We start from the raw sequence: 23,193 nt of genomic DNA, 5'->3' as shown, positions 1-23,193 counted from the left end.
ACGGCAGCAAGGAAGACTCCAAATTCGACATGTGCACAGCACGCAGAACATCCGAGAAATTTTTTGTGGAGCATTTTTCATTCTGCCAAAGGCGGTCTGCAGGCAACTGTCAACACGCCCCACCGGAAACGCCAAGCCGTGAGCTAAAGCAGATCAATCCCACCTCCCCGCATTGGCGGCATGCAACGAAAGGCCCGCTAAAACTCCGCTAAAGTCCACTGACGCCCACTGCGACGACATGTTCAACCTCGAAAACTCCAAAACACCATCCAGAAATCAAACAATGTCGTCGTCCATCCATCCAAATTCTCAATATCCGGGGTATCAATTTTTCCGTCCGTCCTTTACCAAATGTCAACACGTCCTCCTTCAGCAATCCTTCTTCCTATGGCCATTTCGATATGATATCCGACTGGCCATTCAGCTCCCTCCGTTGTCGCCAGTCTTCGAGTCTGTAACATTTATCTCGTCAGCCGTGGATTCCCGTACCTGAACATCTACAAAAGACGCTTCATACTTTTTCCTTCTTCAGCTATTCCAGTGCCACATCATTGCGCCAAGAGTGAGGATCCCAACAAGCATCAATAGCGCCACGAGCATCGCGCCAGCCTTGTTCTCTGCCTTGATGTCCTCGTCTTGGTCCGAAGGGATGAGTCGTGAGTAGCTGTCGAGATTCATGGTTGATCTAATATTGTGGATTAGGCCGATAGTTCTGCGTTATAAGGCCGATATCTGAGAATGGATTTTGAATATGGGAATTTCTTTGGGTGAGGGGAGGTTAGATGACAGGTCTCCAAAGTTGAAGAGCGTCTCACAAGACTTATAATTGTTCTCTGGTCCCTACCCGAGAAAGAATGCGCCGCAATTCGTTACTTCATCCACCATTCCCCAACTTCCGGACTGAGTCAGCTGCTCTTTGTTTGTGCTGAACCAGGAAAGAGATCCTTGGTGGTGGTCAGGCGGGGTTACCCAAGCGAGTCAACAAGCACGCACAAGGCGTCGAATGGTGCGGTAAGCGCTCTCCCGACAGCTTGGGAAATTCCATCCCTGGGTCTGAGCTCCGGTCTACCCTTCCCGCTCGGTGTCGCCTACTCCGAGTACAGTATGCCTTGCCACCTCGACCTGGAATGCCCTCGATCAGATGTCACTGATGATCTTGGCATTTGCCAAGCGAGGCGTCAACATCCCTGCATTACGCGAGACAACGCGCACGCCTCACTCCGAAGCGGACCACGGAGTCCGGAGTTGGGTGTTTGTGCTCCCCTGTCCGTCTGTTTATGATGCGGCATTGACTCCAATTCATCAACAACATCCGGAACCTTTGTCAATTACATTCCCGGCCGTGCCGATATTGCTTGCCTCGCCCTCCCGGCCGACTTCCCGTGAGCGGTTATACCCGAAAGTCATCACGTACATACAGTACATGCCTAGGCTCGGATACAGGAGCCGGCAGACGACGATTGAAGTTCTTTCGTTTACCCTGAAGGTACTATCTCACCTCTTCAGATATCAAAAGCCCTGCCATCACGCGGCCGATAGATCAACGGTTTTTAGCCAGGGCAGGTCTGAGCATGCCCTTTACACCGTTTGTCGACAAACAACGAAAGCAGACATCCGTCCCTACCTTTCTACAGGCCATTCATGTTTCCGTTCATGGAGTCGTCGATTTTTTTCCATGGACAACAAGAGAGGTTCTTTGAGGTTCTAGTGGCCAATGTTGTCCTATGAAGGCCATCAGTTGAAGGCCTCACGAGAGAAAGGGCTTGCTGAAAGCTTCTAGCTGCGTCGTGCAACTGTACAGAGACGCATCGAGTGGGGTCACAGAAACTGGCTCTCTATAAAATGTCACGCAGGACTCAACTGTCCAGGCGCTGAGACGAACAGCAACACTCATCTCAAAGTCACAGGTTTATCCTGCATTATTTGAAACACGAAGACCTTACCACACCGAACGCTGCACAAACGCTTCTCAAGATGGTACACTGCGAACTCTCTAGTTAATTTTCTGCCTTTGCCAGAGCTGACTATCCCCACAAGATTCCCTTGATTCCTGTCATTGCGGGCATAGCTGCCGTCGTTGCACCCGCGATAGTTACCGCCCCCATTCTTGCCGCATTGGGATTTGGCGCCGCTGGCCCCGTTGCTGGTTAGTGCCATCCACTCATGAAGGGCATTTATGCTGTTCTCATCCTAGATCAGGTGCTGATCTAGGTAAACCAGGAACTGCCGCCGCCGCCGCTCAAGCCGCACTTGGCAATGTCGCTGCTGGAAGTGCCTTTTCTATTGCTCAGAGTGCTGCGATGGGCGGATACGGTGCCGCAATTGTCAACGGAGTTGTCCAAGGAGCCGGATTGCTTGTTGCTGGAGCTTCCAGTGCCGAGTGCCTGGTCTCGGGTTGCAGAAAATACAAGGAGTGAGGAGGAGAAGACATACCATTAGATGAGTGTTGAGTTATTTAAGATGCTGGTGTGAAAATAATTCATACAATTATCACTGTCCTTCTCTGTTGCACTCTTGTCTGCGTTTACTATTTATCATTCTATTCGATTCGCATCCCTCACGGAACGTCTGGTTCAGGAGCAGCGTTGGTCAACAGCTGAGGAACTGCCATTGTCCCTATATCATCATAGCTACCTTATGTTTCGTCATATTCATGAGTTAGTCTCATGAAAATGCTCTGGCTTCACTCGGGAACCCGCATCCAGCTCCGGACGGGATCATGGCATTGGTGATCTCATGGACATCTTTGGTCGTTTGCGCATTCGCCATCATGACGAAATGAGGCCTACAGAGGAAGGATTTTGGTGATTATATCAGCTCAAAGTGACGGCTCTCCATCGAATCTGCAACAATCTCTTCTCTCCACCTCCGCCTCCAAATCATACTCCTCACTCAATCTTCCCACAGGTGAATAAGATCTCGAAGGTTCGTACGTCTTGACGTGAAGTTATGATGACTCTGATAGATCAAAAGCTGATGCTGACATGCTCGGTGCAGAAATTATCAAAGACTCTCGAAGATGATGAGCATTATTCTATCCATCCTCGGATGGGCTGCCGCTGGGGTCAGGGCCGGTGAGTGCTAACCCCCCATTCTTCGTAAGGTCGTGGAATCAAGTATGTGCTGACGTTCTCACGCCGCTAACTACGCATAGGATCTATCGCGGCAGGGCTTCACTCTCTGATTGGCAACGTTATTTCCGGTAGCTGGTTTGCCATTCTTCAAAGTCTAGGAGCAACTGGTGCTGGCTTACCCGCACTCCTGGCAAGAATGTTGGGATGAGGATCTGACATTTTCATGGGGTTCGTTCGAACAACCTTCATTATGGCTGAGACGCCGGAGGGCGGAACTTCCTTCAGGATCAGATAATACTGTTACAGCGCCAGCCGTGTGATTATCTTTGCATTTGGCTCAATCACCAAATCTGGACCAGGGTTGTAACTCTCTACTCTTGACTAGAGCCTTCCAGCCTTTGTCAGCGGGAAAACAAAGATTGTACCGTCAAATATCTGCCGGACAAAATTTCAATCACTGGAATCTAAATCATGAAATGTTAACGATACACTCTCACCAAAATGCTGTTTATGTCTCCTTGCATTCATCTCTGGAAGGCTCGATTGCTGATTCGTCCATAACGCGGTAGGCCTCACGCAGCTTTAGGACCCCGGCACCCCCTCACAACGGGCTCGGATCAAAACAACGGAAATGCAAACGGAACACACCAACTGCAAACTTTGCTGCTTCATCAATCGCCTCAGCCCAAGGTCACTGGACTGGCCTTGTCATAAAACTATTACGATTCTCAAATCACAGATTCCTTCGCCATTAGCAGACAGACACCAGAGAGATGGCGTTCTGGGGCCATGTCGCAGAATGGGGCGCGAACACTGTTGCCCCGGCCGTTGTTGGTCTTGCAATGAACGCCAAAGAGCTCGGCGAGGAGGTAAGGTTTTTTACCACGATTGCGGGCTTGAAGTGGAATATTCATCAGCATTGCTAACTAAAACTGCCAGGTGGGAGGCCAGGCTGCTGAGTGGGCAGCTAATGAAGTTGCTCCTCGTGCTGTTGGCCTTGCGATGGAGGCACAGAAGCATGCTGAGCAGGTAGGTGATAGAATTTTAGGCCTGAAGGCCTTGCACATCTGTGTTTTACGGTCTGTCAAGTGTACTGACATATTTCGAATCTCGGATTAGGTGGCAGAATGGGGTTCTAAGGAAGTTGCTCCTCGTGCTGTCGGTCTTGCAATGGAGGCTCAAAAGCATGCTGAGCAGGTAAGTGCCAGATTGTCAAACTTGAAGGCCTCACACACATTGTTCCTGTCAATCATTCTGACATTGACTACCTTTAGGTGGTAGAATGGAGTGCAAAGGAGGTTGCCCCTCGTGCTGTCGGTCTGGCAATGGAGGCACAGAAGCATGCTGAGCAAGTGACTCCCGCTGTTATTGGCCTTGCCATGAACACCAAGGAACATGCCGAGCAGGTAGAAGATTTCTTTCTTCGCAAAGAATCAACATCGAGGCGAGACATCATGTCTCGTCCTATTCAGCATCAATTACTGACAGCTTTCAGATCTCTGGACACGTCGCTCACTGGAGCACTCACCACTTTATTCCTGCTGCCGCCGGATTAGCTCGCAACGCGGGGCGACATTATAAGCAGGTAGGAGTGACCACCAACTCCTTGTCGGTACTTCGTCCCCGACAGAGAGAAACTGACACCATGCGCTTTAGGCATCCCCGAACCAACGAACGGTGATACGGAGACTGGTCTCTTTCGGCTTGATTCTGGTGGCCGAAGGCTTTGGTATACCACTCCCCAAGTTGCTCATCGAGCCCGTGCATTCTCTGGAATCTGAACACAGGGCAACCGGGAATGAAACAGGAAACGGTGTGGTTGGCTTTTTGATTACAATTGCCACGCGTAATAATGTTGTTGTTGGGAGCATCGTTGGGTTGATAGCGTGGCTGCCCCTGTGTTGAGTACTGCAAGAGGAGCTGTGCAAACGATGACAGGCACGATGGCTTTATTGTGCCTGCTGATATGTATTGCTTAGGTGATCACGTCAAATCGGCAGGCGGTTCTTAGTTCCTTCCCTGGTACTTTCCAGTTCTCTCCTCGATTTTCGCTCGCTTTCCCGTTTCGTCGTTTATTTAGGCCCCAATCAGCTACACGATCTCGGGTTTGTTCTCAAACCCCGTCCGAAGGATTTTCGCCAACCCCTTGTTGGCCCAAAACAGCGACCACTCCACGCCTCCACCAGCATCTCTCGCATCATCCACCGGTAGGTACACTGGTGATATAGCCTCCTGCATATGACACTGTATGACAGCTGTCATCGGAGTGCCCTGTAGGCTCCATAAAACTTATTACCTTAGGCTGTCGTGCCCCTCACAGTACAACTGGGTTGCAAAGTATTCCGTGTCTACGTGAGCCTAACCACGCTCCCTAACAACAACATCCAACGCAACACACAAAGCTTCAACGTCTACCTAGTTCACTCTGTGAAACCTGCGTTTTCTCCCGAAGTGTCGACAACACACCGACAAAGGTGGCTACATACTCGCTCTTACAAGAAGCATGTTGATTGAGCACCAACCATGAAAGTCAAAGAAGGATGGATTTGTTGCATGCTCCCTATCTCTCGGGCGAAACTATTGGAAATTGTCGAAAGGGCTAAGGAGAACGCAATGAAGGTACGTTGAAACCATGCCAGTCCCCGGGCACTTATCACATGAATAGACCTTGGCTTACTGATACGTCATGACTCCAGGTCTCGTTCCCATCAATCGTCCCGGGTATGCCAAAGTCCTTGGACATCCAGCCAGGCCTGACTAAAGAAGGGTCAAATGGAAAGCCGGTACGATAGTCCAAACAGAACATACATCCCCATGAGTTCCATACCATCACTGGGGGACATCGTACAGCTAACGACTTTTTTCGAGCAGGAACCAATTGCCCCCAAGGATTGGCCCACACTGGTCCGTCCCTGGCTGGAATCCATGGGAGATCTTACACAGGACATCAGGAAGCAGTATGAGGAGGTAAGTAGTACATCCTGTTCCACGAGTGAGCCTTCGTTCGTGTGCCGCTAACATATCATGTTCACACCAAAAAAGGCTCGCGAATGGGCTGCTGAACACCCTCGCGCTGCCATATTTATTGTACTTGTTGTAGCAGGTGTCCTGGTTGTCGTGTTTGCCAATCCTAGTCTTGTCTACGAGCCCATGCTGAATTTTAGTGGATTCACTTCCAAAGGTGTATCGAAAAGTAAGTGAAGACGTTCCTGTGACAAGCTGTTGTTTGTGGGTGCTGACCCAAGACAACTTGCCGCCAGATTCGATCGCAAGCGCAGTGCACTCCTGGATTGGAAACGTACAGGCTGGGACCTTTTTTGCCGGCTGCCAGAGTGCAGCAATGGCTGCAACTGGATATGGTGCTGCCACTCTTGGTGCTGTCACTCAGACCGGTGTCATCCTGAGTATCAGTGGTACGGCTTTGGCCAGCAAGTGGCTGGGGTCAAAAGAGCGTCGTCTCCTAGGGCCGAAACTGTGAAGTAAACGGCTGGTATGTGGCCGGTAGCCTTGGCCTCCGACATAATCCATCCTGGCTAATTCCTCTTTACGTGATGATCTATGTCCTCTTTTCATTTTGTCACACTACCTCTACATATAAGGCCGACCGTATTCCTTGCCTTGTCTTTTTTTTCTCTTTTTCTTTCAAGTTCTTCTCTCCAAATATCCCCAAACCATTTCTTCCTTCATTGAGTGATTGCGATCCCATGCAGCTATAATAGGAACTACACAAGCACGTATCTATTTCAAAAGAGTGATATGGACGGTATCTTGACTGAAGATGCTGGGATGATCAGTTACCTACCTAGATTACATCTAACGACAGGTACCTGGCCATCCCGGGTACCTACTGGAGAGCCTCTCTGACATTTGTGTTAGTGTTTAGTCGGAGGTGCAAAATGGGCAGGACAGTTTTGTCCTCGATGGGGTGCAGCAGTCGCCCAGTTTCCGGACCATGCAAAGGAGGGTGCCGTGGAGATAAGTTGACCACTTGTTAGGGTCGGGACATTGAGTGAGTCCGTTGCCTTTGGTTTACATTGAGTCTCAATTATGCTTCGGTTCTCAGACCCCATCCGAAGTATTCTCGCCAATCTCTCGTTGGCCCAAACCAGCGACCTCCTCGCGCATCTGCACTGTCATGAATCCATAGTTCGAAAGGGGCCTCCTGCACAACTTACATTGCTGACAGTCATTCGTAGTTGGCATGTCCTGCAGCAACAGTAAATCTCATCAAGCTACCTCTCACGTTGCAGCTTGGCTCCGTGTTTCGCGTTTGTGTGCCCAACCGGGCTATCATCATGCCGCAACTCACAAGAATGAACCTCTTTTTGACGCAATCATCCTCCGGAATCTTCTAGCAACCCAATAGCGTGGTTAGATACCGATTCCTGAAATTGACTGGTAAGAGAGATAGAAAACGGAAACAATGCAAAGCACTCCAGAATTCTTCCGAGACGCTTTTGGCGGTGTTCAATAACGTGGTTGACCATTCGGAACGGATGCGTCCAACCTATCTACCTTTCTCCCCTTTGTGTTTGTTTGATGCATGCATTCCTGCTAACTGGTTTGTCGTAAGGCTAGATCCCGTTTGGTCCGACCACTGACGGTACTCTCAACTTGTTGATGCCTATAAGCAAGTGTTCAGTACTCTTTGATGCTAATACGATGTTGGTTAACTTTAGTCTCCTTCGCAGCCCAATTCCCATCTCCGAATAGAGCCAAGGAAGACATCTTTGGTAACCTTTTTAAGGAAATTCGTTAATGGCTAGATATGGTACATGGCCTTTCTAACTATCATTCTGTTGATTGTCGCCGGTGGCACGGGCTTGGAAGTTTCCAATAAAGAGCGTCTTCCCTTACTTGCGAAATGGTGACGTTATCGACCGGTACGTATTAGACTCATCTCGGCCTCTCGCATGGCCGGCATTGGCTCAAATACAGGTCCAACTCACGGCCCTGCGCTGATCAACCTGCTGTACTTCAAGTTCTTGTGATGTTCAAGATATTTCTGGTCCCTTTTGGTTGTTTTTCTTTACTTCCTCCCTCCAAATATCACCGAGTTTCTCTACCTTAACGTAATAGTATCATCAGCATATGTAGCGAAAACACGCTCAAATTCGCACGCTTCTTGTCACATTTCGAGATGGAAGCCCAGGGTTCTATCGGCGGCACATCAACCACGCATGCCGGAATGGTAAGTTAGGTGGTGATGTGTATTTAACCTTCCTAACTGCGTACTGGACTAACCTCGCTGAGCTTTTACTCAGGGTTCAGTCAATATTCCGGAGTGGACGGGGCAGGCTTGTCCTGAATGGGGTGCATCACTTGCCAAACTTGCGGACAGTACGGAGGATAGTATGGATGAGGTAAATTGATTCACGAAGGTCGAGACAATGATTGAACTAGTGCCATCACTGACATGTTTGAGGTCATTCCTTAGTTTGCACCATCAGTTCACGATGGAGGTTGGGTGTCCACACACTTCCGATGTCCCCTGAAATACTTTCAAGCGTTATCAGCAAGGCGCCACACCACTCCCCAAAGGTAGGCCGGCTTGCTTTCTGAGAGCTGAATTGAGACGTAGAGTCACTGTTTACTGACTTAGCCCAACTCTAGACCTTCTTCCCCTTCGTCGCCGATAGTGTCTCAAACTCGCAGCGGACTCCTCAAGCCTTCGGTAAAATGGGTCCAGATGGCATTTTGGTACGCTCCAACTGGGAACCACAGCAAAATGTGACTATTCATTGAGAAATGAAAACTAGTAACAACATCAGTTGGACAGTTACCAATCACCTCTGGGGACTTGTACAACTCGGTTCAACCATGGCTAGCCAAGTTAGGGGAAGGGTCTACAGACGAGATCAAAAAACAGTATGAACAGGTACGTATAACAGAATTACAACTGCTGGTCTGACCACGTTGATTCATCTTTCTTGTTCAGTCTTGTTCACTATCTTCTAGGCTCGCAAGTGGGCTTGCAAACACCCCGACGCCAAGATTCTCCTGGTTCTTCTTATCGGAGGCATACTGTTCTTAGTAATCGCCTTCCTTTACCCGAGTCTGTTCTACAAACCTCTCCTCTGGGTGGTGGGATTTACATCTGAAGGCGTAGCAGCAGGTAAGTGGGCTACTTTCAAGTTTACTATTATAAAGTTGACGACAGACAACCAGTGAAGCAAGCAAATTGACAATTATGCGTCACTAGAATCTATCGCAAGTGTCATTCAATCTTGGCTTGGGAATGTCATGAAAGATGGTGCCTTTGCCTTTTTCCAGAGCGCTGCGACAGAGGGTTACGGAGCTACCGTCCTCAACTCGATTATTCGGTCTATTGCTGCAAGTCTGTTCGCCTGGGGTGGGAAAGAACTCTTCAAATGGTTCATGAGCAATGAGGATCCTTGTGCTCAAAACACAACCTAGTCTGGCAAGCTGGACGGCTTCTTGCTACATGAGTCGACTCGAGCCTTTGAGGTAACTGCCAGGAATCTTGCGAAGTTAGAACGGGCGGCTTAGTTCGCAAATCCATATGGCGTATCGCGGTCATTGCATTATGGAAGCTATATCGTGCTTGAGAGTGAATAGATCAACGAGCAACTGCTCCAAACTACTCGCCGGTATTCTCCATCACTTTTCTCGCTCAGCTACGAAAGGCGGTCCGCATTTCGGCCGGAACATGGGGTACAGCGGGAAGCCGTTTCACCATGGCATGGCTGTTGACCGTTTGTATAGGCCTAGTTTGGTTCTGATCAATCCCTGCTTTACTATCCGTTTGCAAAACCACAAGCACAATCATTGACGTGGTTCAATACAATATCGTAAAGGTGAGGCAGATTCCAAAGAGCAAGCTTCTCCTTGAAACCTACACGCATATTTCGAGGTATTTCATTACCGTCGTTACCCGTCAGTGACTTTCTGTCCACATTCAAGACCAAAATCACTCCCACAACTCCATCCAGCCCGCCCTGCTGTCGAGTGCTCTATCAGCTATTCTCCTGTCGAGACCAGTAGCCAAAATGGTATGTCCCCATCCACTCTTCTTCCTGTCGTCGCAAGTTTTTTCCTTGCTAATTTATAACTCCTTCATCAGCCAATTCCACACCTTCCACCCCTACCTGCGCTTCCAGGAGGTCTCGGAGCCGAAGGTATCCTTATGATTGCCGGGACTATCGTGACATTATATCCAGGTTTGGCGATCGGCCCTCTGTTGAATCTACTTGGGTTTGGCAAAATCGGCATTGTGGCGCAGGTCTGTAAAAATGACTTCTTATGAGCCAAGATTCCCTCTATTGTGCCGAATTTAGATGAAGCATGCTAACACGCTATTTATATTGTGTCTCAGAATCTCTGGCAGCCTGAATTCGCTCCTTTATACGGATCATCACCTCGTCAAGCCTCTTCGCTTTGCTTCAGACTGCAGGAATGAGAGGATATGGAGCGGGTATTCTTGCCAGCATAGTGAAGGCTGCTGGAGCTTCGACTGCGGTTGCTGGTGTCATTGCTGCTTTGGCCAAGTTGAAGGCTGCAGGTGGAGCGCCGACTGCGGTTCCCAGTGCTGTTCTTGCCGCTCTGGCCAAGTTGAAGGCTTGATTACCATGAGCTTCACTGGTTTTCTTTGTGCTGGGTCTACGTTGGATGTCCACATCCGGTACTCTGTAACCCTTCAGTTAGTGCTCCAGCCGCTTGAGCGCAAGTTTTTGTCTTTCTTCTTGCTTTGGCGCACCGGTTTGACGGCCAAGACTGATCGATGATGGTGGTCGCGAGGGCTGTAATTTACAGATTGGGGAGTATGGCGACTGATCTCCCTCCGCCAGGTACTTAGTCCGTAAATACTGGCTTTCGGTAGGTACATATCAGTCATTCAAGCTTCCATCCACATCTCACCACGGTCATTGCCAATTGCCGACTTCCTACATATACACATTCGAGGTCAAATTCTATTCCACAACTTCATCTTCATCCAACTTGCTTCAGAATCTCGCCAAGCCATCGCCATGTGTTAATTAGCAGCCAAAATGATATGTCCAACTTGTGGTGTTGGTGTTGTCTAGAGTCTAAACACTTCTTCGGTACTGATCTATGGCTCCTTAATAGCAGCCAGCTCTATCTCTACCGGAGCTTTCAGGAGATTATGGAACGGAAGATATCATCATGATACTTACTGGTATCCTAATTTCAGCCGTTCCTGGACTGGTGTTTGGTCCTATCTTGATGATACTTGGTTTTGGCAAACAAGGCACTGTTGCAGGCAAGTGCACTCCCGTGGCGATGACAGTGCTACATATGTGCCATAAGTTCCTCAACTACACATTACTGAGTTCAAACACACTGACAAACTACATATTCTATATTAGGATCTATGGCGGCCAAAATCCAATCTATCATGCGGATTGTGGCCTCACCAAGCGTCTTCGCTATTTTCCAGAGTGCGGCAATGGGAGGATATGGAGCGGCTATTCTTGTCAACTCAATGAAGGCTGCCGGCTTGTTGACTGCAGTCCTTCGCACTGTTCTTGCCACTTTGTCCATGTGGAGGCTTTAATTATCATGACGGCCTTGACCGGTTTCCTTCGAGCTTGATCATTGTTGGATCACCATATCCGACATTTCTACGAATTATCAGTGTGCGGCTACCTTAGCGGCACGCATAACCCGGCCGCCAACAGTAAAGAAAAAGTTCAAACCGAAAGCGTTGAGAGTGCTTGTCATCCAATGGTCGATGCCGTCAACTGCGGGCTGCCGACAACTCATCCTTCTGTCCCTGCCCCCACCGGGTCGGGCCAGTCAATGGCCGCTCCCGCCGGGCCTCCGACAGGACCTTCAGTTACCAATAACATGTGCCGGCGCGTATCGGACAATTGCAATACCACTATAACAACATCCTGCAACCCTCCGTGGGTTTTTCTTTGTGTCAACCCCAAAATCTACCAACAAAATCCATCCACAATCTCGGGAGGCGCACGGACAAGACAGCAAGATGGCGCCCTGGGACATTCTAGGAGGTATGCTCGCTCAGAAAGCAGAAAAGGCAGGCAGCATCAATTCACTTATCCCAGTACCCGACAGCTTTTGACTGATGATTGAATTGCTGTTCACAGATTTCGACCGACGCATTGCAGTGGGCAAATAATTTTCTTCCGCAGGCCGAAGCAGCCGTGAGCAACATAGCAGGCGATGCGAAGAAACATGCCGAACAAGTGAGGATAATTGCTACCTATATCGAGGTTGCTGATGGGTTGGTCGGCGCGCTTGCTAACCAATGCTCACTTGGGGACTAGTTCTCGGCAAATGCTGGAGATTGGGTTAACCAAAACCTCCCTATCGCGGCTGAGACGCTCGCAGATATTCTTGACAACGCGAAGAAACATGCCGAGCACGTAAGAGAATAACTCTAGACTACGTATCTTGTGACAGATACTTGAGGTTCCTTGTTGACTCAGTCCGTTTTCCAGGTCTCGATCCAGTTGATTTGGAGTGGTGCCCCGAAAAACTCCCAAGTTATTCTGGGCAATGATGGCGAGACTGTTGAACTGGTACGGCCATCCAATCCCACAACCTGGATCGACAGTTTGACGTACAGTATCAGATCGGCTTGGCTAACAAATAGCTTGCCTTCGTCTAGATCCCAATTACTGTCTCCGAGTGGGCAACGAACATTCTCCCTTGGCTTGTTGAGACGGGAAAAGAACTTGCGGAGAGTGCCAGGCTCGAGTTTGAGAAGGCTCAGAAGTGGGCGTTGGAACATCCCACCTCCACGGTCTTCATCGTCCTAGGAGTCGCAGGCCTCATCATCTTGGTTGCCTACCCAGGATTGTTTTACGCACCTTTGTTAGACGCCTTGGGATTCACTTCGGAAGGAGTAGCTGCAGGTAAGGAGACGGCTCCTTCGCTCGCCCCAATACTGTCCATGTACATACTGACACTCTAATTCCCTGATTATCAGAATCCATTGCAGCAGCAATCCATTCCACCATCGGCAACGTCAGTCCTGGAAGTGTCTTTGCATTTCTTCAAAGTGCTGGTGCGGAAGGCTACGGAGCCGTTGCTCTCGATGCTGCCTTACGAACGGCTGGAGCCACAATCATGACTGCTGGCGCTGCAGATCTCATTCGGCAGTGGATGGAGAAGTTCAACGGTGAAGTGCCTGTGATTGAGATGGGAGGACTGTGAGATCTGTACTCACTCGAATAAGCCTTGAACAACTGCAATGTCTGGGTTTACTGGCTCCTTGACGACCTTCGAGTCCTTTCGTGCTCAGCTTTGCTATTGCTCAGGGGCTAGAAATGTTATGTGGCCTCTTGCGGTCAGTTATACACCAGGAGGAGAGCACTTACCCAGAAGCCTCTTCCACGTCTTCCATTGAATTGAAAACATCACGGCCCCGTTTGCTCGCTGCAAGATGCCCGAGTTGCGACATCTCCACTTTGAGCATCGAATAATAACCAAACAATTGCAGTAGCGTGAATGTTGCGCGAAATCTTACATATATTACCAGTCTGCTCCATCATCCGAATATACCTCCCCTTCACTGTTTTCCTCATTTTCATCATTATCATCATCATCTTCTTCTTCACTTTCCTCCCCCTGTTCTTCACTTTCCTCCTCCTCTTCCTCACTTTCCTTCTCCTCTTCATCTTCTTCTTCCACATCTTCTTCCGCATCACCACTCGGTTCATCATCACCATCACCATCATTGTCTTCATCTTCTTCTTCGCCGTATGCATATTCCACTCCCCCATCTCCTACCTCTTCGGCGTATGATTCTTCGGCATAGGCATACTCCTCTCCATCGTATTCCCCTTGAGCACGACCCTCTTCAGCATAACCTTCTTCAGCATATCCATCTGTCTTCGCATCTTCCTCGGCGTACTCTCCTTCCTCATTTTCATCTCTATCCCCCTCACCCTCGTAGCTATCTTTATCATCATCGTCCTCCTCATCTTCATGCCATTTTCCTCGTTATATTCGTTATCTTCCTCGTGGTCATCCTCATTTCTGCCGTGATAAGTGCCGACGACATGTTCTTCATAACCATACCATTCTCCTTCATAGACATATCTTTCCCATCCAGAGTACGAGTAGGTTTTTGCTTCTGCCGGATATGACTTCTCCTCCTCCTCCTTTTCTTCTTCTTCTTCTTCTTCTTCTTCTTCTTCGTATGCGGCAGTATCGTCGTTACCAACTTCTTCTTCATAATCATCGTCATACTCCTGCTCTTCCTCCTCGTTGTCGTCGTCATATTCCGCTCCTTCTTCCTCTTCACCACCTTCATCCTCGTGAGTATATTGATACCTAAACTCACCCACGACAGGCCCCCCTCCTACAACCACTTCTTCCTCCTCCTCATCTTCTTCTTCTCCCTCCCATTCATCATCTTTATATCCGTCCTCATTATAACTACTACTGTAGTAATCTTCACTTTCTACCTCGTCCTCCTCATCCTCATCCTCATCACCGTCATCCACCCAGCCATCATCCTCATCTTCATCCTCATCATCAATATCTTCCTCCACCACACCATGGACACTACTACCATGACCACCGTTTTGGTATTCGTCTTCCTCATGGTAAACTTCAGAAGAAAAAGAAGACGCAAATAACGCACCACCGGCAGTTAACCCGCCAGCTAAAATACTGATACTTGCGCCTGCTGCTGCTGCTGCCATCATTATGGTTGTGTTGCTGTTGCTGTTTGTTTGGTTGTTGAGGGAAGGCGACGCTGGATGGTTGTCGATGGTTATGCTGCTGCTCGTGCTGGTGTTGATGCCAGCGGCGGCAGCGTGATGATCCGATAAATCATTATCACCACGAGTGCGAGTAAAAGCTCGGGTCTGATCTTGATGTTGATTGGCAATGGCGGTTGGTGCTTGAGTGTATGCTGCCGGCGGTGGTACTGCTGCTGGGTAGCTCAAGCCAGAGCCGGCACTCCCAGCTTGAACCCCATGATAAGCGGGATCGTATGGCGTTTGGTGGTTGTAAGCACAGCTAGTCCCAGTGGATTCATCGCCCTCTCTTGACTGTGTAGAGGCACGGAGACCTGTGGAGGATGGATCTTCCTCCCTAGCATGATTTGGCGAGGAACTGCTGGTGACTCGATCACTGCGATGGCCACCAGACGGCTTCTCAGAACTTTGCATCTGCTCTTGCTGTTTGTCCTTAGAGGTATCATTCTTATCGTTCTGTTGGGTTGGTCTGTCCCCATTTGGCAATGAAATGGGCTGTCCTTGCTCTTTTGAATGACTGATGTTCCGCTTTCCAGAAGAACTCGCTTTCTCTCGTCCATGATTGGATGACTGAGCACCAAAGCCAGGAGAAGACGAAGACGGGTTCCCCGGAACGGATTGCTTTTTGTCTTTGTCCTGACTGCCACGAAGCCAATTTGGGATCTGCCACTTTGACTTTCCATCACTCTGGCTTGATGTAGATTGTTTCCCAGAGTAGCAACTACCAGTGTGAGAGCCAGGTTGCCCGCCGGAGCTGTCGCCCGAGTGACCAACAGGAGCCCCATAAAAGCCAGAGTGGGTGGCGGACTGAATAGAGGTACCTGAGTGACTGACATATTGGCTAGCCCCATGGTGACTACTACTGGCGTGACTGCTACTGGTGTGAATGCTACTGGTGTGACTGCTACTGGTGTGACTGCTACTGAAGTGTCCGTAGGAGTGCCCACCGATGTGCGGACCCAAAGCCGAGCTCCAGTGAGACCCAGAATAACCCCCAGAATGACTCCAAGAGTGCCCATAGGCACCAGAGTTCAAGCCAGACCCGCTAAAGGGCTTTGGATCAAATGATGACGGCTTCCCGTGACTGGACTATGGCTTTGGGGTACCAGAAAAGAATGACGACGATGAAGCAGAAGCACCAAAATTCGACCCCTCACCCTGCCGCCCAACGGGTTGCCCCCGAGTAACCTTGGACTTGGTACTATCGCCTCGGTTGTACGAGAATGAGAACTGAGGCTGGAACTTCCCCGAGGCTTGGAGCTGCACTTTCGGCGCGAACTGGTATCGTTCTGCCTGCGTATAGGCAGCTTTAAATTTCGTTTTGGGGGCGAGACTGGTTGATACTGTGAGCTTAGTGTTGACTGATTTGTTTGGTTGGACGGTCTCGTCTTCCGCAACGGTAGAAGAAGGCGATGCTGCTGGTCTTGGCTTTTCGGGCTCGCCTTTTGAAGTCACTGGTTTTGGTTTTGGCTTTGACTTCAGTTTGGGTTGTGGTTTATCCTTGCTGTCGGTCTTTTGTTTGGATGGATTCGGTCTTGGTTGTAGACTAGCTTTACCCTGTGTCTGCTTGCCACTCATTGAAGTGGAAGGTGTTGGGCCCAGATCTGTTTGTATTCTGGCAGGCCCGGGGTTTTGTGTTGGGCGAGAAGAAGGACGTTGCGTTTGATCGCATGGGTAAACATGACCTCCCAAACTGGTATCACATTGGACGTAGTTTCTCCCACCGTCCGGACGTAAAGACGACGGATGTCCTTCAGAGTTGGTAATGGGTTCTGGGTGATGTACGAGCAAGGAGTCCTCCGGGTTCCGATCGTCGTTGAAAGGCTGTTGTTCTTCGATGATCGGCAGCAAAGACTGGATGTGCTCTTTGTCGGCTTCGAATTAATTTTCGGAGAAGTTGTACTGATTTGCTCTTGCTGAAGATTGCGGGTTGCGGGCGCTCGGGGTGCATATGCCGTGAACGAGGGTTGTTGTATTGCTTGAGTGGCAGATGTGCTTTGGATCGATGCAGAGCTTGTGATTGAGAGATTCACGTTGGTTGATTTGAGCATTGGGTTCTTGGGGAGAAACGGCAACTGCGATGGAGTGTTGCCATCATGGTGGCTGGCGGGAACTGGTTTTCTGAGCGTCGAGGTGTTTATGGCTGGTGAGAGGAAATTGATATTGCTTGTAATGCTTCCTTGGACTGCCATCAATGGTATGGGCGAAACTTTCTTCACCGGACTTTGTACCGTTGCTCCCTGCTTTGATGATGTCGTGGTCGGCGCAGCGTCATCTTTCCCAGTATGCCTCTGCGGCCGCTCCTGGCCGCTAGGCTTGACAGGATGCAAATCCGCATCATAAAGTGCGCTTAGAGTATCTAATTGGTGACTACCCAGCAGGGAGTTGATGGTCAAAGATGCTGCGGATGATAGCCTCTTCTCGTTGTTCGGTGGTGGTGGTACGCGCTGAGGCTGACTCTGCCCGGCCGGAACAATGCTCTTTGTCTGTGGCGCTTGGGGTTTTGAAGGCATGGGTCCTTCCAAGCTATTCTGTGCAAGTTCAGGCTCTTTAAATGTACGAACAAGCGTCTTTAATGGGATCTTTGGATCAGTCGCAACCACAGAAGTAGGTCCACTCAAGGATTTTGAGGACAACGGCGATAGTTCTGTTAACAAGTGTCAGCTCACGATCCTCGTCTTCGGGTACCTAACTGGTCTCACCATTTGCCTTGGAGGTATTCCCCTTCTTCACAACATCCATCAACTCTCTCCAAAAGCACTGGTAATGCTCATCATCACGGCTGCTGAACTTTCCAACTGAATGGTGACTGTGCCCAACCGTCTTGATGCGCTTCTCCCTCTTGGACAGAATCCCAATAAAAAGAACGAACGGGTTCTTGATCTCAGCTCCTGCTCCCTCAGGACCGGTGTTCATACCGATGTTTTCGCAGAAAGAGAGGATCCGGATCTTGGTTGGTTTGACATTTGTCTTGAACAAGACGGGAATGGCCTGCAGTTCCTTGTAATGTCTGACTAACCACGATTGGTACTCTTTGATGAGAGATTTACAATCAGAATGAACGCCGGAAGAAGGGACTGGCGCAAGCTGGTCCTTCAGCTGTCGCAGGTTTCGATGTGGGATGCTGAAGAACACGACTGCTTTGACGCTATCTCCAAGTCGTGAGAACCTGGAGTCCGGGCTGATCATACGGTTGAGAGCCTGGATGCACCGTCAGAACTTAATTTCTCCTTAATGGGTTGTCATAAAATCACGTACCGCGCCAACAATCAGGCTGCCTAGCTCCCGACAGACGAAGACGAGTGGTCCAGCCGGAGGTACTTGTTCGCGCGCAGAGGCAATCTGGCTGACAAGATCCGTCACTGCGCTCTCAAATACTTCCCAGTTGCCGGTAAAGACCGCTTTGACTTCATAGCTGTAACTCAATACTCTTGCATCAGGGTAATCTCTGGTAAGCAGGTCGCTCAACCACATGGTGCCCTGATCAGGAGCTGTCCACGGCCTTTCAGTGACCAGGTGAAAACCGTGGACAGCAATTATGTCGACGATAATCCCCTTGGTCTTCCTTTGGGGATTGTACAGACAAACCAGGCTTCCGTTGGCGCTTAATGGAGGACTCATTTTGACATCGAGACTCATCTTGAGCTCATGTGATCTGGAAAAGTGTTTATGGTGGATAGTTTGAGACCAAGTCGAGGAAGATGCCGAATGATGATCAGATGGGAATGAATTTTCGGGAGATATAGCGTCTTGATGTGAGGGAGAAGAGTGGTGGAAGTGTCAACGGAGAGTGTCAACCGAATAGGGAGAAAGTAGACTATGAGAAGATGACAAGGAACAGGCACACTTGTGCAGAGTACCAACGAAGCCAGAACAACGTGGCCAACGCCAATATCGACCAGTGCTTTTTCCCCAATACAGCCCGATATATGCAGCTGGAGGGCTGGACTTCTCCAACGATGGATGATGCATCATAATACATTCCAGTCCTAGAATGTTTGTTAGTTCTGCACCGGAGAACGCCCAATCCTATTCGGACTGAACCCCTAAACCTTAACACTGTCGACGGCTAGATGCTGTAGGATCAATGACCCAGTGATATTTGTTTAAAGTAGTGTGTATATCCTTGTTAATTCAAACTGAGACCATCATGGAAGTCAATGAGCACTTTCGATGCTTCCCCGTCTACCCCAGGCATGAGAAGGATGGCTCTAATCAACATGTCAGTGTTGATTGTACTTCAACAATCTCGGATCATGCGTCGTTGAAATTTCGATGTACGGGTTCACGACCCAAAATTAGTACCGTATATGATGTTCGAGAGGGAATGGGAAGCCAGTTGTGGCGTTCTTTCAGGCTCCTCAACCTGCGGGTCTGCTTCAGCAGAACGACTTCATTGCAGCAGGCTGCTTTGGTTGATGGCAGTGATTGACACCCTTCATCACCTGTGTAATGGGTCTGGTCAACCGGCGAGGAACCCGTCGTGAACTAAAACAGCATAAGTCAGCGTATTTCCAAGCTGTCGGCTTCGCCCTGAAACACCGCAGACTATCGTGGGACTCCGTCGCACGTATCATTGGGGTCTAAAGGGGGTCAGTGGTCTAGTAAGGCTGTCGAGGCTGCAATACGGAAGGAAGACGACATGCAAACTAACCCTGCGATATTTCGCTGGCGTCCCTACGGGTCTACGAGGCGCTTCAGAGACACCGAGCTGCAGAGTGAGAATCCAGCGATAGAAGCTTGACATTGAGGTAGCCGGTGCGGAAGGTTGAATGTTGACTAGAAGGTGCAGAATGGGTTCTATTCTGGGCGTCGATGTTAATTTGTGAGAGTGCTGCCGGCTCACAGATGAGCGGATAGTTGCAAACATTCCGCAATCCGTGGTTCTTAAAGTGTTTCAGGTAGCGCGAGCATGTTGGATGAATCCTTCGAAATCCTGAATGATGGACCCTGTTAACAAGAAATGACAGAATATCCAGCTGCCCAGTCTTTGGTTGACATGCCAGCAGATCTCCCATTCCCATGCCTTAAAATGTCACCACGTCCCCATCCGATTTGTCGTTCTGATTCCCATCAGCTCAGACACCAATGATGTCCGCCAATCCCGCCCAAAGACCCGTACAAAGCCAGGGTGTGAAGAAGACCGGCCTGAACGTCGTTGTGACGAACCGTTACAAGCACAGGAGTACATCGCTGGTATGTAGGACAACGGTAGTAGTAGCCAAAAGGTACTGGTTGATTGAGAAAGCTATTGCTTGCTGAAGAACCATAATAACGAAGGCCGGGAGGCCTTCTTATATACTGGTCTTCAGCCCCGTCCCGTGGTCCCGTAAACTCGGGACCTATCTGATTGGTCAATTCTATCTAGATACATGAGGCTCAATGATTGGATCGTAATAGTCGTCAACAAGAAAACAAAGTCAACGGCCAGTCTCGTGTCCTCTGTACCATGCCAGAACTGCATCCATCCTCCATTGCAGGCACAAGGACACCACAGGTACCACTCGGTCCCCTCAGGACCAGTATATGAGGCCCGTAGCCCCGAGAAAGGTGGCAACCACTCCTACAAACAGAAACTCAAGGGCATGGGCAAAAAGAAATCCGCCTTGGCCTTAACCCTTGCGATCCTCGTTGGCATATCGTATCTCGGCGGGATCATTCTCGGTAGTAAGTTGAGCCCTCTGAACTTCTCTAGACCCATAGCCAACCTGTTTAATCTGACGCTCTTTCCACTCCCGCCCTCATCACTCTGGGTTGTGCCACCCCTACCGCTCCCCTGGGACACCTTCATCTGCTTGAGCTCCGAGAAAACAGTACCAACTCTTCTTCCGACGGAGCCTACGACATCCGTCTCCGTGTCGGCTACTTTGGTGAATGTCTCACAGTCGTCAACGCCACGACCAATGGCATCAAGGAAGAGAAAGAAGATCCACAAATCAAGTGCCCCTTCAACATGCGCTCCTACGACATCAACGACCTCGAAGAGGAATTGTGGGAAGACTTCGATTTTCCCCCAAACAGCACTGCTCTAGCCGCCGTCGAAGAGGCGGTCAAGCGAATGCTTCCCATGGTCATACAGGTGCAAAAGAACGCGCTGTTACCGGCGCTTCCAGTCGTTGCTACCGCCTTCTTTTTTGTGAGCGGCGTCATGTTGCTTGTCGCCACCACGGCCACCTCTCATAAGCGCCGGTACAAAGGGAGCTTGTTGACTGCTGCATTGTTTGGGGCTTTTGCATTTGGGTTGACGCTTACAATGGCTGTTGGGACACAGCAGGCGACAAGCTCAATCTTGTGGGCCGTGAATGGCGACGATGATGGGTTGAATGCCGGACATGGCAAGGTGGTTGTTGAGAGAGGCATTGTGTTAACTGGCTTTCTTTCTGGCTTTGCGTTTTTGGTGGCTTTCTTTTATGCGATGATGGGTGTGTGGTTTGTGAGGAGGCGGCAGTAATATGGTTGATAGTGCCGCGGATGGCCGTTCATATTATTAAGTTCCTTCTGCCATGAATAATAATGAAGTGTCCGCTGGTTTGTAAGCCTCGAGCAGTCACAAAGAGGGGCCTAGCTTTCTGACGAGCCCTGTGTTCCCTCTTGCTCATATGCGAAAAACGGCATCTTGCAGTTATGACGTTAGCAGTAGGTGTGGTGCACAAACCTTTTCAAGCGTTCTCACTCGACACAGCGCGGTTCCGTCTGTTCACTGCCAGAGGCCCGGATTTGCTTTTTCTGCACCGAGGCCTACTACGACATCTCCACTTTGAGCATAGAACTGAGTGGTAGTTTGCCCAGATGTCTATGACGAAACCGTCCAATCCCCTGTAACGTTCCATATCAGTATTTCTTCCCAATGCGACCTTCAATCTCTCTGATCTGGTAACCTTCTACCTCGAATCTCAACCACCCCCCAATAACCGAGAAAAGATGGATTTTGGCAAGATGATGGACGATGCTGGCAAAGGCTTCGATGAGTTCGCCAATAACGCAGGGAAGAGCTTCGAAGAAGCTGGTAAGGGAATGAACGATTTTGGAGAGAATGCGAAGAAGCAAGTGGAAGAAGCTGGCAAAGGAATGGGCGAATTCGGAGAGAATGCGAGGAAGCAGGCGGAAGAAGTGGGCAAAGGGGGCGACAAGTTGGGGAAGAATATATCTCAAACCTTTTCTGAACTTGTTGGAAACGCTTTGAAGCAGGCCGAACAGGTACATACAGACCGGTCTTTCTTTGTCTTGGTTCACCTGCAAGCTGACTCGCATCCTATTCACAGATTATTGTCAACCTGGCCAAGGAGGTCTCGGAAGATGTGAAAGACGCTCTTGGCCTAACAGAGGATGCCAAACGCGAGGTTCCGCTTGTATGTTGTCTTCCTTCCCTCCTGGTTTACACCCTACAAGAACCACTTGCTGACAAGTGCATGTTCAGGTGGCCGTCAAAGTATCAGACTGGGCATCCAACATCCTGCCGGAATTGGTCAAGGCAGCTGGAGACCTTGGTGAGAGTGTCAAGGAGCAAGTCAAGAAGGTGACTTTCTTCCATGTCTTCTTCCAATTTCTGAACAAGTGCGCAACTGACCTGGCCAACTCACCGATAGGCCCAAGACTGGGCTGCAGAAAACCCAGATGCCATGATGTACATCATGGTTGGCGTGGCGGGTATCATCATCCTCGCGACATCCGGCTTACTCATGACACATGTTTTGGGTGCCATCGGGTTTGGTGCTTCAGGTATCGCGGCAGGTAAGAGAAACTCAAGGAAAGGCGAATCCTTTCTCTCATCAGATGTGTACTGACACTCGCCCTTTGTTTTGTTAGGGTCCATGGCAGCAGCAATCCAATCTGGCATCGGAAATGTCGCGGCTGGAAGTGTTTTTGCTGGCCTCACGAGCGCAGCCATGGATGGTCTCGAGGGTACAGTCATTGCAGGTGTTGGTCAAGCTATTGGAGCGGCCATGGCGGCGGGTGGTGCTGCTGGTGCTGCTTCGAAGTTGATGAACAGTGAGTAGTGCTTCGAGAGTTCTCAAAGTATGATAACATTTGTTTCTCGAGGCGCCAGAGATGGAAACGAACTCGGGCGAATAGGTAGCATCTGACAATCTACCAAGCGTTCAAGAGTTAGCAGGGATGCTGATGCCGAGAGATTTAGTGATTGGACGTGGGAGTCCCGGAATGACAAACGCGCGACGCAGGTGGCCATGGTACTGCTCAATCTTGTTAGTCTATGTCAAATCCCAATCGAAAAACTGTTGGTATCATACGACGAAGAGTTGTGGGAGATGTGGAAAAGCTAAACAACAGATTTCCTGCGTTTGAAACTTCCTCTGGTTTGTTGAGTGTCGTGGTTGTTCTTTCTCCACGTGCCAATTGGACATCGAAATCGCCACCGGCAGTCACTCCTTCCTGTATGGTAG

At 49.6% G+C, this 23,193-nt stretch overlaps 7 protein-coding genes across 7 annotated transcripts; 6 read left to right on the top strand and 1 right to left on the bottom strand.

Moving 5' to 3' along the window:
- Nucleotides 1-62: 62 nt before the first annotated feature.
- Nucleotides 63-747, bottom strand: SMAC4_12915 (uncharacterized protein). The gene is made up of 2 exons (XM_066091154.1): nucleotides 518-747; nucleotides 63-452 (listed from the first exon to the last, which is right to left on the bottom strand). Exon 1 carries the CDS (start codon nucleotides 676-678, stop codon nucleotides 529-531), a length of 150 nt encoding a protein of 49 aa, XP_065946587.1. The 5' UTR covers nucleotides 679-747; the 3' UTR covers nucleotides 63-452; nucleotides 518-528.
- Nucleotides 748-3,587: 2,840 nt separating this feature from the next.
- SMAC4_01118 (uncharacterized protein) lies at nucleotides 3,588-5,060 on the top strand. Its single transcript, XM_003350176.2, has 6 exons — nucleotides 3,588-3,943; nucleotides 4,014-4,103; nucleotides 4,194-4,271; nucleotides 4,349-4,480; nucleotides 4,570-4,659; nucleotides 4,731-5,060. Exons 1-6 carry the CDS (start codon nucleotides 3,848-3,850, stop codon nucleotides 4,977-4,979), a joined length of 735 nt encoding a protein of 244 aa, XP_003350224.1. The 5' UTR covers nucleotides 3,588-3,847; the 3' UTR covers nucleotides 4,980-5,060.
- A 537-nt stretch (nucleotides 5,061-5,597) lies between these two features.
- On the top strand, nucleotides 5,598-7,098 carry SMAC4_12735 (uncharacterized protein; the record flags this gene model as incomplete). Its single annotated transcript, XM_024655171.2, has 5 exons — nucleotides 5,598-5,693; nucleotides 5,771-5,857; nucleotides 5,946-6,041; nucleotides 6,117-6,267; nucleotides 6,335-7,098. 5 exons carry the CDS (start codon nucleotides 5,598-5,600, stop codon nucleotides 6,550-6,552), a joined length of 648 nt encoding a protein of 215 aa, XP_024511087.1. The 3' UTR covers nucleotides 6,553-7,098.
- A 2,838-nt stretch (nucleotides 7,099-9,936) lies between these two features.
- SMAC4_13521 (uncharacterized protein) lies at nucleotides 9,937-10,877 on the top strand. The gene is made up of 3 exons (XM_066091444.1): nucleotides 9,937-10,087; nucleotides 10,159-10,317; nucleotides 10,411-10,877. The coding sequence occupies exons 1-3, from the start codon at nucleotides 10,085-10,087 to the stop codon at nucleotides 10,492-10,494; spliced, it is 246 nt and encodes an 81-aa protein (XP_065946586.1). The 5' UTR covers nucleotides 9,937-10,084; the 3' UTR covers nucleotides 10,495-10,877.
- Nucleotides 10,878-11,901: 1,024 nt separating this feature from the next.
- Nucleotides 11,902-13,593, top strand: SMAC4_01116 (uncharacterized protein). The gene is made up of 5 exons (XM_066089541.1): nucleotides 11,902-12,096; nucleotides 12,167-12,265; nucleotides 12,347-12,445; nucleotides 12,521-12,601; nucleotides 12,691-13,593. The coding sequence occupies exons 1-5, from the start codon at nucleotides 12,046-12,048 to the stop codon at nucleotides 12,994-12,996; spliced, it is 636 nt and encodes a 211-aa protein (XP_065946585.1). The 5' UTR covers nucleotides 11,902-12,045; the 3' UTR covers nucleotides 12,997-13,593.
- Nucleotides 13,594-19,882: 6,289 nt separating this feature from the next.
- SMAC4_01114 (uncharacterized protein) lies at nucleotides 19,883-21,242 on the top strand (the record flags this gene model as incomplete). Its single annotated transcript, XM_003350174.2, has 3 exons — nucleotides 19,883-19,987; nucleotides 20,272-20,458; nucleotides 20,629-21,242. The coding sequence occupies 3 exons, from the start codon at nucleotides 19,883-19,885 to the stop codon at nucleotides 21,240-21,242; spliced, it is 906 nt and encodes a 301-aa protein (XP_003350222.2).
- A 425-nt stretch (nucleotides 21,243-21,667) lies between these two features.
- Nucleotides 21,668-23,024, top strand: SMAC4_01113 (uncharacterized protein). The gene is made up of 5 exons (XM_003350173.2): nucleotides 21,668-21,988; nucleotides 22,054-22,140; nucleotides 22,209-22,307; nucleotides 22,378-22,522; nucleotides 22,598-23,024. The coding sequence occupies exons 1-5, from the start codon at nucleotides 21,713-21,715 to the stop codon at nucleotides 22,786-22,788; spliced, it is 798 nt and encodes a 265-aa protein (XP_003350221.1). The 5' UTR covers nucleotides 21,668-21,712; the 3' UTR covers nucleotides 22,789-23,024.
- The last annotated feature ends 169 nt before the right edge of the window (nucleotides 23,025-23,193 follow it).

This window comes from Sordaria macrospora, chromosome 3 (assembly GCF_033870435.1).
Source record: "Sordaria macrospora chromosome 3, complete sequence".
In the NCBI taxonomy this organism is placed as follows: Eukaryota; Fungi; Ascomycota; class Sordariomycetes; order Sordariales; family Sordariaceae; genus Sordaria; species Sordaria macrospora.
Note: the sequence above shows the minus strand (reverse complement) of the source record. Positions and strands in the feature narration are given on the sequence as shown.

Excerpts from the sequence above, each read along its gene's own strand:
- SMAC4_12915 (XM_066091154.1), bottom strand. The coding sequence starts at position 678 with ATGAATCTCGACAGCTACTCACGACTCATCCCTTCGGACCAAGACGAG.
- SMAC4_01118 (XM_003350176.2), top strand. The coding sequence starts at position 3,848 with ATGGCGTTCTGGGGCCATGTCGCAGAATGGGGCGCGAACACTGTTGCC. Across the intron at positions 3,944-4,013 it reads CCAAAGAGCTCGGCGAGGAG|GTGGGAGGCCAGGCTGCTGA; the intron begins GTAAGGTTTTTT and ends TAAAACTGCCAG. Across the intron at positions 4,104-4,193 it reads CACAGAAGCATGCTGAGCAG|GTGGCAGAATGGGGTTCTAA; the intron begins GTAGGTGATAGA and ends ATCTCGGATTAG.
- SMAC4_13521 (XM_066091444.1), top strand. Across the intron at positions 10,318-10,410 it reads AAATCGGCATTGTGGCGCAG|AATCTCTGGCAGCCTGAATT; the intron begins GTCTGTAAAAAT and ends ATTGTGTCTCAG.
- SMAC4_01116 (XM_066089541.1), top strand. The coding sequence starts at position 12,046 with ATGGCGCCCTGGGACATTCTAGGAGGTATGCTCGCTCAGAAAGCAGAA. Across the intron at positions 12,097-12,166 it reads TCGCTCAGAAAGCAGAAAAG|ATTTCGACCGACGCATTGCA; the intron begins GCAGGCAGCATC and ends TGCTGTTCACAG. Across the intron at positions 12,266-12,346 it reads CGAAGAAACATGCCGAACAA|TTCTCGGCAAATGCTGGAGA; the intron begins GTGAGGATAATT and ends CTTGGGGACTAG.
- SMAC4_01113 (XM_003350173.2), top strand. The coding sequence starts at position 21,713 with ATGGATTTTGGCAAGATGATGGACGATGCTGGCAAAGGCTTCGATGAG. Across the intron at positions 21,989-22,053 it reads CTTTGAAGCAGGCCGAACAG|ATTATTGTCAACCTGGCCAA; the intron begins GTACATACAGAC and ends TCCTATTCACAG. Across the intron at positions 22,308-22,377 it reads TCAAGGAGCAAGTCAAGAAG|GCCCAAGACTGGGCTGCAGA; the intron begins GTGACTTTCTTC and ends ACTCACCGATAG.